Source organism: Nerophis lumbriciformis, linkage group LG25 (genome assembly GCF_033978685.3).
Source record: "Nerophis lumbriciformis linkage group LG25, RoL_Nlum_v2.1, whole genome shotgun sequence".
Lineage (NCBI taxonomy): Eukaryota > Metazoa > Chordata > Actinopteri > Syngnathiformes > Syngnathidae > Nerophis > Nerophis lumbriciformis.
In genome coordinates this window covers 28504637-28517334 of record NC_084572.2, presented here as the reverse complement: position 1 = coordinate 28517334, position 12698 = coordinate 28504637, and the positions used below count along the sequence as shown (strand labels likewise).

Here is a 12698-nt window from a genome sequence, read left to right as displayed (position 1 = left end):
ATGTTTCCTAAAGGCCCAAATTAACATCTCTGTTCAACAGAATCTATTAAAGTTGTCAGGTGTGTGGCCTACAAATGTTAATAACCAGCAGGGTCTCAAATTAGCATGGGTCAAAACACTTTGGAATTGCCAGCTGTGGCTGTAGGCAACCTCCTGGTATATTAATATTTATTTTATTAATTACGCAGGATAGCAGTAGCTAAAATGCTCATTGTCCCTTGTGGCATGCTGCGTTAGTGCTGGTCTTGTAAGGCAATTACACCGGATTCGAGCCCAGGTCCAAGTTGACTCAGGAAGTATTGCAAATTGATGTTTGCTTTGCTTTCAAAGCAGTCTTATATACCTCGGAGTCTTGTTCACGAGTGAGGGAAGAGTGTATCGTGAGATCGATAGGCGGATCGGTGCGGCATCTTCAGTAATGCGGACGCTGTATCGATCCGTTGTGGTGAAGAAGGAGCTGAGCCGGAAGGCAAAGCTCTCAATTTACCGGTAGATCTACGTTCCCATCCTCACCTATGGTCATGAGCTTTGGGTTATGACTGAAAGGACAAGATCACGGGTACAAGCGGCCGAAATGAGTTTCCTCCGCCGGGTGGCAGGGCTCTCCCTTAGAGATAGGGTGAGAAGCTCTGTCATCCAGGGGGCGCTCAAAGTAAAGCCGCTGCTCCTCCACATCGAGAGGAGCCAGATGAGGTGGTTCGGGCATCTGGTCAGGATGCCACCCGATCGCCTCCCTCGGGAGGTGTTTAGGGCACGTCCGACCGGTAGGAGGCCACGGGGAAGACCCAGGACACGTTGGGAAGACTATGTCTCCCGGCTGGCCTGGGAACGCCTCAGGATCCCCCGGGAGGAGCTGGACGAAGTGGCTGGGGAGAGGGAAGTCTGGGCTTCCCTGCTTAGGCTGCTGCCCCCGCGACCCGACCTCGGATAAGCGGAAGAAGATGGATGGATGGATGGATACCAGGCGGTCTCCGAATGCTACATAGTTGCTGCCAACTTGTGGACAATGTGAGTAAGTCAGATCAATGACCCTTGAAAGTATTTTGAAATGAAAGCACAGCATCTAGTTATATGACACAATCCAAAAAACCTTTCCTAGTCATGGTACACAAAAACAAAACAAAAAAAATTCAACCAACACAAAAAGACAACACACATGGCCACAAATAACACAACATGCTCATTGAACATTGTGAATTATGAAAAACGTCCAAACACCATAAAACATGTCAAAACTACATCATTTTAAATCCATTAGAGTGCATGATGGGAAAAAATGTAAAACACTCTCTCAACATTTATCCATGCTTGGCGCATTTTAGCTGCTTGATATTTCTGATTGATTACAAAACTTTAAAAAGCAAACAAGGTAGCAGTCAAACTTTCACATACCGTATTTTTCGGACTATAAGTCGCAGTTTTTTTCCTAATTTGGCCGGGGGTGCGACTTATACTCGGGAGCAATTTATGTGTGAAATTATTAACATATTACCGTAAAATATCAAATAATATTATTTAGCTCATTCACGTAAGAGACTAGACGTATAAGATTTCATGGAATTTAGCGATTAGGAGTGACAGATTGTTTGGTAAACGTATAGCATGTTCTATATGTTATAGTTATTTGAATGACTCTTACCATAATATGTTACGTTAACATACCAGGCACGTTCTCAGTTGGTTATTTATGCCTCATATAACGTACACTTATTCAGCCTGTTCACTATTCTTTATTTATTTTAAATTGCCTTTCAAATATCTATTCTTGGTGTTGGATTTTATCAAATAAATTTCCCCCAAAAATGCAACTTATATATGTTTTTTTCCTTCTTTATTATGCATTTTCGGCCGGTGCGACTTATACTCCGGAGCGACTTATACTCTGAAAAATACGGTACATTAGATTGTTTTTCCATACAATATTTCTTATCCAAAAGGCATGTTCATGTTTAGATTGTGCTGTTTGTGTAGATTTTAATTGCTCCTTTGTAGGAGATATAATACAGCTATTATTAAATGTTAATATTCTTACATTGCAACGACAAATGAGCATGATCTTTTTTGTACTTATTGAAGAAATCACCATAAGCTTCCAATTGAGGACGCAGTGTCGGCCTATTCTTCACGTGCTATTTCTGCACACCAAGGAAAGTGGCAGTGAATAAGCGGGGCGGCGGTGAATGGAAGAAGGACAAGAGAAGGGTGGAAGGAGGAGGGGGAGTTTGCTGAGGCAAGGATAAGAGGTGAAGGGTACAATCAATGTTTTCATTTATTCCGGCTCAGTGAGTCAGAAAGGGAGATGTACAAGCCAATAAAGGCCGACACTAACCTAAATAATGAGTGAAAATGAGGAAAAAGCAGAGCAAAAACAAGGCAAACAGCAGAGAGTAGGAAGCTGCGCTCCATCACAGCGTGGACCAGTGATGTTGACACTGTGGGGGAGGGGCGAGGGATGCAAAATAAAAGAAACAAGAGGGGTTACCTCGCAGGTCTCTCGGGGGGCTTGTCGGCGGGGGCGAGGAGCAGCGACGCCTGGAAGACAGCGGAAGACAAAAAGAAGAGAAGTGAACAAAAGGGAGGAGGAGAGGGAGCGGCGGTCGGCGTCACGTCGCAGCCCGGCTGCATGCGCCTCTCGCTGTGCCACGTTTAAAATGCTCCCCTCCCGCATGTGACGCGAGGGATGGTTCCACGTGGCGCACCTGAGCAGGACGAGGTCCTAAAAACAAATCCTGCTCTCGCTCTCTGGGGCTGCTTGGGAGAATGGAGGCAAAGGTGAATGAGCAGAGGAGCTCAGCTGCTGGGGCAAATGTTAGCTGACAAACATGGCCTGGGCCACTGGAATGGATTCATAGATGACATCAAAACAAACTCAACACAACTAATAAAATACATTAAACAAAACATATTCACACATTTCTTTGATTAATGCTAACTTAACCAGAAAGTCTTTTTTAAGTATCATTTTGTATTTACTTATTGTTTTCTATTTTTATATATATATTTTTTTATATTTATATTTTTTCCCCAATTACCTTATTTTCCGTACCATGGGGCGCACCGAATTATAAGGCGCACCGCCGATGAATGGTCTATTTCTTTTATCTTTTTTCATATAGTGTATAAGGTGCACCGGATTATAGGGTGCATTAAAGGAGTCATATTATTATTATTTTTTTCTAGATGTAAAACACTTCCTTGTGGTCTACATAACATTTAATGGTGGTTCTTTGGTCAAAATGTTGCATAGATTATGTTTTACAGATCATCTTCAAGCTGCTTTCTGAAAGTCGCTTCCGTATGCGCCGTTTTGTGGCCGGTCTTATTTTACGTGGCTCACCTTCGGTAGCGTCTTCGCCCCATCATCTTTGTTGTAGCGGTGTAGCGTGCAAGGACAGGAGCGGAAGAAGTGTCAAAAGATGGAGCTAACTGTCTTCATGACATTCAGACTTTACTTAAATCAATAACGGAGCAGCATCAACAACAAGGCCGGAAATGTGTCCCATGAAAAACCGTCCGACCGGAACTCTCTAATAGCCAAAGTTCCTTGGGTGGATAATGTAAACTCACTACACCGGTATGTTTTAGCGCTTTCATGGCGAGTTTACTGACAGATATAAGCAAGAACTTTACACTACTTTATATTAGAAATATCAACAGCGGAGGATGGATGTCCCATAACAAGAAGATAGAGAAAAAGAAGAAGCTTATCGACTACAAAGGCGGAGGCGCGCAATTTGCAGATCCCAAATACAGATCAGCAGGTACCAGAAGGTAAGAAAAGTTGCTTTTGCATTATATTGCGAAATAAAACGCCAGATACCGGTAATATGTCTTACCTTATACACACACCATAATAATACTCGTATGTTGAAGCACATCAAACGGTGCAGCCTACACATATCTCTTATGTTTGACTGGTCACACTTTTCATTACACCATGTACCAAATAAAATTGCTTCGAGGTGGGTAAGCTCAACCAAACTTACTTCTTACATTAAGCGCACCGGGTTATAAGGCGCACTGTCAAGCTTTGAGGGAAAAAAATGATTTTAAGTGCGCCTTTTAGTCCGCCAAACACGATAGTTATTATTTTTTAAAATCCCATTATTATTATTTTTATTATTATAATATAACTAAAAATGAAAAAAAAAAGTGGTTTGATGGCAATATCTGCAAGTGACACCATGAATGAATCCAGCAGAGGGCACTGTCTCAAAAGTCAATTCCCTCAAATGAAGAGGTTCAGGAAGTAGTTTGAGAGATGCAAAGTTGTGTAACTGCACTTTTTAGTGGTACAACACTATGGAGAGAAATGTTTTATGCAACCAAACAAGAATTGCAGCCCAAAAAATATTTGCAAACAAATAAAAGATTTGCAACCAAAAAGACAATTTATACCCCACCCCCCAAATAACAAAAACAACATTTGCGACCCAAAAAATATATATTTGCAAGAAAAAATATTTCCCCAAAAATTAAAATATGGATTTATAACACCCAACAAATTTACAAACAAAAATAATAGATGTGTTATTTAACCCAATAAAATATTGCAAATAAAATAATGGATTTGTAACAAAAAACAGATTTACAAACAAAAATAATGGATTTGTTACAAAAAATAATAAATAAACAATACATATATTTGCAAACAAAACCATTAGATTTGTAACCCCCCAAAATAATTGCTTACAAACAAAACTGCTTGAATCAAATATGGCTTCTCATGGTGGGAGTGGGTTTACCTCAATGCGCTGGCGAGCCGAGATGTCTGGATTATAATCCAGTCGTTTTTTAGGAGGCTTGAGTGGCAGCAGTGAGCGTGGGGAGCAGGAGGAAGAGGAGCAGGAGGAAGAGGAGCAAGGTGAAGATGAGGTGAAGGAGGAGAAGCAGCGGTGACATCATGAGGAGCGGGGGAGGAAAAAAAAAAACACATGTGGAGAGAGTGGACACCCGTTAGACAACTGGAGCACGACACCAATATTGTTGTACAATACATAACGTACATGTCAACATACACGCCATCCATAAACATAAACAACGCTATATCTAATAAACACCTGCACATCTTGACTTCAAAAGTGATGTTGTAAAAGAAGACAAACACTGCACACTTCATTCGATACACAATCTGAACACAACGCACCTTTATTACTATAACCATACTAATATTGAAGTGAAGCTGTCAGAAAGGCGCCTCATGGCGTTTAATAAAGTTGAAAAAATGAGAAACATCTCCCATTATGATCCACTGTGGTCAAACACAACCAGCAGAATAATTTATATATATATATATATATATTGAAATAGTTAATAGTTAATTAGATAATTAAAATGTAATCATAGGAAGTATTTTTTAGTGTTAGAATATAAACAATTTTAGATTTAAAAAAACTAAAAAATTATAGATTTAACCATTGCAATTTTTTTTCTTAAACAACCCATATAAAATAAAATAAAAATAGTTTTTTGATTGGAAATTAATTAATTTTAACATTTGAATTAGATCCAAAAAAGGTAAAAAATTAATAAATGTAACTATTGCAAAAAAACCTAAAATAGTAATTTTTTTAAATGAATTTTAATAAACAGATATATGGAATTGTTTTATGTAACTGTAGGTAAGTGTTCTATCTTTTAATTGTTTTGTTTTAAATACTTAATGATTTGTTTGTATTTTGCATTTTTGTTTTAATCAAATTAAATAACTTGGAAAATCAACATTTTACAGTAAATAATTGTTTTAGTACATAACACAACCTAGCTACTACATCTTTTTAATCCTTATTTCTTTATCATAAATGACATCATCTTATGATATCATGTCATTGCAAATCATTTACTTTTCTCAAACAATCCGTAAAGAATTAGGATTTTTTTATTTTATTTTACCATTTAATTTCCCCGCCCCCCTCAAATAAGGATCTATTTGGAAAAAAATGGACAATTTAAATGTAACTGTAGGTAACTTTCTTTTGTCAAACAAAAAATATTATTTATTAAATATTTGGTATTTTACAAATGTATTATTTTTTCAATTACTGCACATAATTATTTTAGTACATAACAAAACCGTTCTCCCATTTATTTTTAATCCTTTTATCTTCTTAATCATATATTTCCTTTGCCAAATCTAATCATAACTTTTCCTCAACAGTATAAACACTGCTAATTGGTTGAGAGACATCACATGGTTCTTATTGGTCGTCTTATAATGAAGTGCGTGGGGTACAATTTAATAGAAATTGTCCAATATGGCTGTTTCCTGTAAAAGGCTACATTAATACTTGTCCAGGCGTAAAGGCAACAATTTCATAGAACTAACTTTAATATAACTGTGAAGTGGATCTCATATTCAGCAGGTATACCCAATGAAGTGTCCAGTGCATGCACACACACACACACACACACACACACACACACACACACACACACACACACACACACACACACACACACACACACACACACACACACACACACACGCACGCACACGCACGCGCACACACACACACAAATGTGCCCATGCAGTGTAAGTGCAAGCTGTCCAAAGCAGAAAAAGGTCCAAGAGTCAAGCACAAGCTGCAGTGTTGTGCTTTATCGGGGAGTGCAATTACTATTGTGATAAAGTGACGCTCTACCAGGTGACGTTATTCGGTCCGTGCATCCAAATGACCTCAATAACCCGGCCGGCCTTTCAACACTCGATGGGATTATTCTCTCACGTAAAAAACAATCACAACAAAGCAAGCAAATAACTCAAAACAGTGTTACTTTCACACCATAACATCTGGAAGTAAAAGATGATCCAAGATGTGTGGCTGCTCTCAGCAGCATTACCATCCACATCCGGCAGAGGGCGCTAAAGCCTAATGCGCAAATACAGTTCAATCACCTGGAACATTCTTATATCAGATGTCATATGGACCTGTACATTAAGCATAAATACTGTACACACTCCCAATTAATGCCTTTATTCCTGCTGTTCTCAAACGTTTTTCACCAAGTACCACTTCAGAAAACACTTGGCTTCATACTTGCCAACCTTGAGACCTCCGATTTCGGGAGGTGGGGGGTGGGGGCGTGGTCGGGGGTGGGGCAGGGCGTGGTTGGGGGCGTGGTTAAGAGGGGAGGAGTATATTGACAACTAGAGTTCACCAAGTCAAGTATTTCATATATATATAACTACATCCTGAAAATATGCAAACAAAACTGTGTTTAGATAATTGATACTTCAAACGTGCATAAATAAATATTAAGGAATATAACATAACTTGGCTTCTGAGAGCTTCAAAATGTAATGAATAAAATGCTAAAGTTGTTGATAAACAAGCAATTATTTTAATAATTAAATATGGTCATTTTAAATGAATTATTATGATAATTTAAAATTAATTATTTCAAATATGTTTATTTTAATGTATAATTCTATGGCTGGATGTAATAAGGAGTCAGAAAAAATACAAATAAAAATACAATTAATTTTGATGTTTTTAGCAAAATATAGTAAAAATGTATTTAGTTTTTTTTTTTTTTTTTTAATTAATAAATATATTTATTTTTAGGTAAGATAAACATAATAATACAATTTATCTCTAGTCTGGATGATTTATTTCTTGTCACCCTGTTGTCCTTCCGTCGTGAAAAAAGGCTGTCCTCACTCAGGTCCGCATGGAGCTGGAGGGGGCGTGGTCTCCAGCTCCGGCCGAAAATCGGGAGATTATATTTGTCCCGGGAGGTTTTCGGGAGAGGCGCTGAATTTCGGGAGTCTCCTGGAAAATTCGGGAGGGTTGGCAAGTATGCTTGGCTTTTTAAGTACCACCATAATGATCAACATTAAAATACAGTAGCGTAGTAGGCCTGAATATTCATTAAAAACAAGACAGTTAACAAGCATATTTCATATTTTTGGCCACTGTCCCGTTTCACACAGTTTGAATATTTAATTATGTGAATATTTGGCATACCGCTAGATCGAGCCTGCGTACCACAGTTTAAGAATCACTTCTCTAGCAATTTACCACTAGGGTCTCTAATTGACATTGGCGCCTGTGGCTGTAGGCAACCTCTTAAAAACAAACAAACAAACAAACAAAAAAAACTCTAAAAGATGGCACGAGCTGAGTTTGCAGTCCAATGCATCATTTACCAGCTCTGCGTCCACTATAAAATGTTGTCACGGTTGTCGCTAATTAATGCTGACTGAGCAGTTTTTCTCCTGAGTACACTTTGCCATTTTCTCCTGCACTCCAAATCATTCTGTGGCAAACTTTGTTGGTGAATATTTCCACAGCTGCTAGCCAACATACAGGAGGTGGTAGAGGAGTCACAGCCCCCCCGACAGGTAGGACACACCATGCGCACACAGCTCGCTAGCCCCAACCAGTCTACCTACGGGTGCTCAAAACACACACAAACACACAGTACATAGTCCTAAAAACCACAGGGGTGGTTGGAGGAAAGCGGGTGCAGGCCTAAGGCGGCGAGGTTTGGTTTTTGCGCAAATAAAACACGCCAGGGCCTGACTTACCGGACGACCAAACTCCAGCTCGGAAAAGAACTTATACCAAGGCTCGTTCTCTAAATCTATGTCATCATAGGTCTGGGAAAAAAAAAGCGTGAGAGTGACAGAGAGAGAGAGAGAGAGAGAGAGTAGGTGGAAGAAACACAAGGATGGAGAGAAGTGACATCAAGAAGAGACATGGAACGTATGGTTAGGACATAAAGGAGGTGGACATGGGCCCGGTTTGATTGAGCATGGAGATGTTTGGACTCTCTTAGGCCATGTCTACACTAAGCCGGATAACCCCTTAAACGAGTAATTATTTAGCATAAGCCTCGTTTCAGCCACACTAAATCACCGTTTAAGGCCACCCCTTCTCGGACAAATTTTTACACGGGTAAGTGCGCCGTCCATTTCTTGAATCTCTGGCTCTTAGCTTTGTATGGACTCATTAATCGTTTACAAAGTGAGTTCGGGGAGGAAGTGTCGCCAGAAAGTCCGCGCCCCACACAGGAAGTGACGTCAGAAAGATGGAGGCGAGTCATCCAGACATGCTTGTGTGGAAATCACATAGGAATTCCTTAACCCTTGTGTGGTGTTCGGGTCTGTGGGACCCGTTTTCATTTTTTATTAAAAGAAAAATGATACAATTAATTAATTTTTCAAACTGAGACTCACTGACTTTGGCTCATTTTCTGTGAAGAACATATATCAGAATACATATTTAATGACCACACACCATACACCCCCCCTACATATTTCTATTACATACAAGATGTCCGGGTCCACTGGACCCAGGGCTAATAGCAGTGTGGAAATTGATGTTCTGTGTACCACACACACACACACACACACACACACACACACACACACACACACACACACACACACACACACACACATATACACACACACACACACACACACACACACACACACACACACACACACACACACACACACACACACACACACACACACACACACACACACGGAGGACAGAGTGTAGGTACACAGAACATCAGAGGGTCAAATGTGCGACAAAATGAGAGCAGACAGTGTTGACAAACAAGAAGAATCAAAACAAAAGAAGAATCCCTGTGGGATGCAGAATCTGGCAGATAAATTTTCCGTGCAACGTTTATATTGTTGTTACTCAGCCAGCGTTTGTGGGTCTGATGGACCCGTTGCATTTTGTGGCTTTTAATGCCTCACAATCAAACACTTTTATGTTAAAATACTGAACAGATGTTTATTGGGATAAGGTAAACATCTGGAGGTTTTTTGGGTTGGTGCACTAATTGTAAGTGTATCTTGTGTTTTTTATGTTGATTTAATGAAAAAACAATTTTTTTTTTTTTTTACATTTCTTGTGCAGCCCGGTACCAATCGATCCACGGACCGGTACCGGGCTGCGGCCCGGTGGTTGGGGACCACTCTTCTAGGGTATACATCCAGTATTTTCTGGTACCGATCCTACCGGGCACCGATTCACGTGAAATCCAACGGCCCCATGTTACGGTAGCAGGGTTGTGCGTGACATCACTCCCGGTTGCCGACTCGGTCGTACTCTTCGCACTTCTGCACTTTGTGATCACTCCAGCAGCACTGAGAGTAGACTCAGCCAAACTACCTCTGGGTAATATTACAATTTTTAATGCCAAAAAATGCCTCCAATGCAAGTAAAGTATGGCTTCACTTTTCCAAAAATACATTGATTTTGCTACTGACCTGCTACTGATTAGCATTAGCGATTTTACATGGCGATTTCAACGTAGCCCCCGCTAAGATGGCCACCACGTAGGCACGTCAATGCTATAGCGCGCTGTCGCATCTCGTCCTAACTATTTTTGGCGCTACCTGTTCAGAATTCTCCATGTTTATGCGGAGATGCTTATATTGAAACCTTTTAGTTCGAAAGGTTCACTCCCGCTTACGGTTTTGCTCTTTAACCTCTAAAGGCCTGAGTGGCCACATGCGTGGACAGCACCTTTTAGCTCTTATTTCCAAAATTGTCTACACTACTGAATTGGGGTCTCATGGCCGCTTATGTGGACACTTATACTGCCATCTGGTGGTTTTAGAAGAGTATAACATACAATGGAATTTGAAAAAAAAAGTGTAAAAATAAGAATTAGCATGTCACTAAACATGAAGTACACGTTTGTTACTTATGGACTAAGTACATCATATAAAAAGATGATTCACAGTTTTTAATTCTAATTAGGGTCCAATAAGCCCAAATAGCAAAGAGAAATAAAAAAAGCATGTAAACAAACAGCTTGAGCCTTAAGAGGTTAAGAGATGCATTTGAAGCATCATTGGCGTCTTCTAAGTGTTTGTGATTCATTTATTGATGTCGTGGTGTGATTATAGACACAATGACAGCTGTGTTTGTTTAGTAAATTGAATCTGACTGCTACACGAGTTAGCTGTCATGCGCCACAGATGGATTGCAGTTCGACAGAAACCATTGAAAATGTTACAACATTAAAGAACACATATAATATTCGATAACAATTCAAAAAAAGTAAATATAATTGTAATTACATAATTTTTGTATTTTATTTTGAAGGTTGAACAAATCCTGAAATTGATTATGCTGGAGTATCCACTGCATTATGAAAAATGTATCTCTTTTTATTTTTTCACTGGCTCACATGCTAACTACGCATGAGAACTGTGGAGAAAGTCCCATTATACACATGAAATTGAAAAGGCCGTTGCATGCCCTCGGCAACAAGAAGGCCATTAGAGTCGGCAATCAGCCTTCTAATTACCCAATCAAATCAAGGCAGCATTATGTAAATATTTACATGCATCTAAACGAGATTACTGTCGAGCACTATAGTCACTTCTTCCTGTTTTATTCCTGCTCCTGCACAGATGCCAGGGCATGTTTTCGAAGGTGTTGTCGCATCTGTTTTTAGGAAAGATGAGTCAGCCTGAAAAAGTGTGAGGCTTAAAGCTGGCTGCTGACAGCACAGTGCAATAAAACACACAAAAAAGCAACACAATGAGGAGCGGGATGTCTACTCAGCGTTATAATTAACGACCCAGCAGGGATCTTGTGCAATGGCCGTTGTCTCTTCTCGGTCTATCAGGGTGACTCATGTGTTACTGCACTCGCTACATTACAAAACAGCTGAATGTTAATTTCTTCTAACTCGTTTCCTTCCGCACAGACTTCCCATTTCTTTTCTGGGCTGTCTGCTTCAAATTGGCGCGAGCCTGAGTAACGACACTGCTAAGAAGGCGACCCTTCCGATATTGACAGCAGTTCTACATATTATCTAATACTAAAGCCAATAAATCTTGCCCTGCAGGTAGCAAATGTCCCCGGAAATGGCTCACAGGATGCACTTTAAACACCCCGGTCATAAAAAAAGCAAGGATGAGGATGAAAAACTGATGCATTTCACTAAATTCTTTTCGTGTGTCTTTTTTTAAATGATATAAATATGACTGTTAAATTAACTTAATAGGCCTATTTTTTCAAAGACAAATCACCACAAAATAACAACACGATCACAGCCACACTGTGGATCTCTGCTTGGTAAATACAAGTAAAAGTGCAACTCAGTATTGCAGCCATATCAATGAAACACACTCTAAAAGTCAAGGAAGTTGTGGACCAGTGGGTCAAATTGTATTAAATATTTTTATTATTTAGGGTCAGAATTTATTTTTATTTTTTTATTATAATTTTATTCAGGATACATCTTATTTTTTTATTATTAATTATTTTGGTTTACATTCTTTATAATTATTTTATTGTTATTTTTTGGGGTTAAATTCCACATGTATTTTTCTATTATCAATTTTTACTTTCTATCTTTAAATTGTTATTAATATTTTTGGGTTACATCCTATCATTTTTTTTTTTTGGTGCAATTCTATTTTGATATTTTATTATCATTACTTTTTTGGGCTTTATTTTTATGTTTAATTTTTATTATTTATATTTTGCGGGGTACATTCTTTTATTTTTGTATCGTTTATATTTTGGGGGTTACATTCTGTGTGGCCGCATGGCAATGAAATGCAGTACTTCACCACCACCAACAGAGGGCCCCAGTACTTCAAGCCCAACTAGTGTAGCTTGGCCTAACCAGTCCGGCCAGAATTCAACCAATCCCCGCGAATTATGTGCGTCCTCGCCACTTTGTCCAATGCTTGCAATTTTCCCGTACAT

General features: G+C 39.3%; 1 protein-coding gene across 15 annotated transcripts in view; it reads right to left on the bottom strand.

The window, feature by feature from the left end:
* LOC133621762 (sorbin and SH3 domain-containing protein 2-like) overlaps window positions 1-12698 on the bottom strand; it is a 173278-nt gene that overhangs the window by 31379 nt on the left and 129201 nt on the right. For 12 of the 15 annotated variants that reach the window (XM_061984100.1, XM_061984102.1, XM_061984099.1 and 9 more), the window contains 3 exons: window positions 8531-8602; window positions 4746-4802; window positions 2483-2532 (listed from right to left, as the gene is read on the bottom strand). In XM_061984100.1, the coding sequence (XP_061840084.1) occupies window positions 2483-2532; window positions 4746-4802; window positions 8531-8602 (179 nt within the window). The remainder of the gene's footprint in view (window positions 1-2482; window positions 2533-4745; window positions 4803-8530; window positions 8603-12698) is intronic. The other 3 variants (XM_061984105.1, XM_061984107.1, XM_061984111.1) reach the window with 3 other exon arrangements.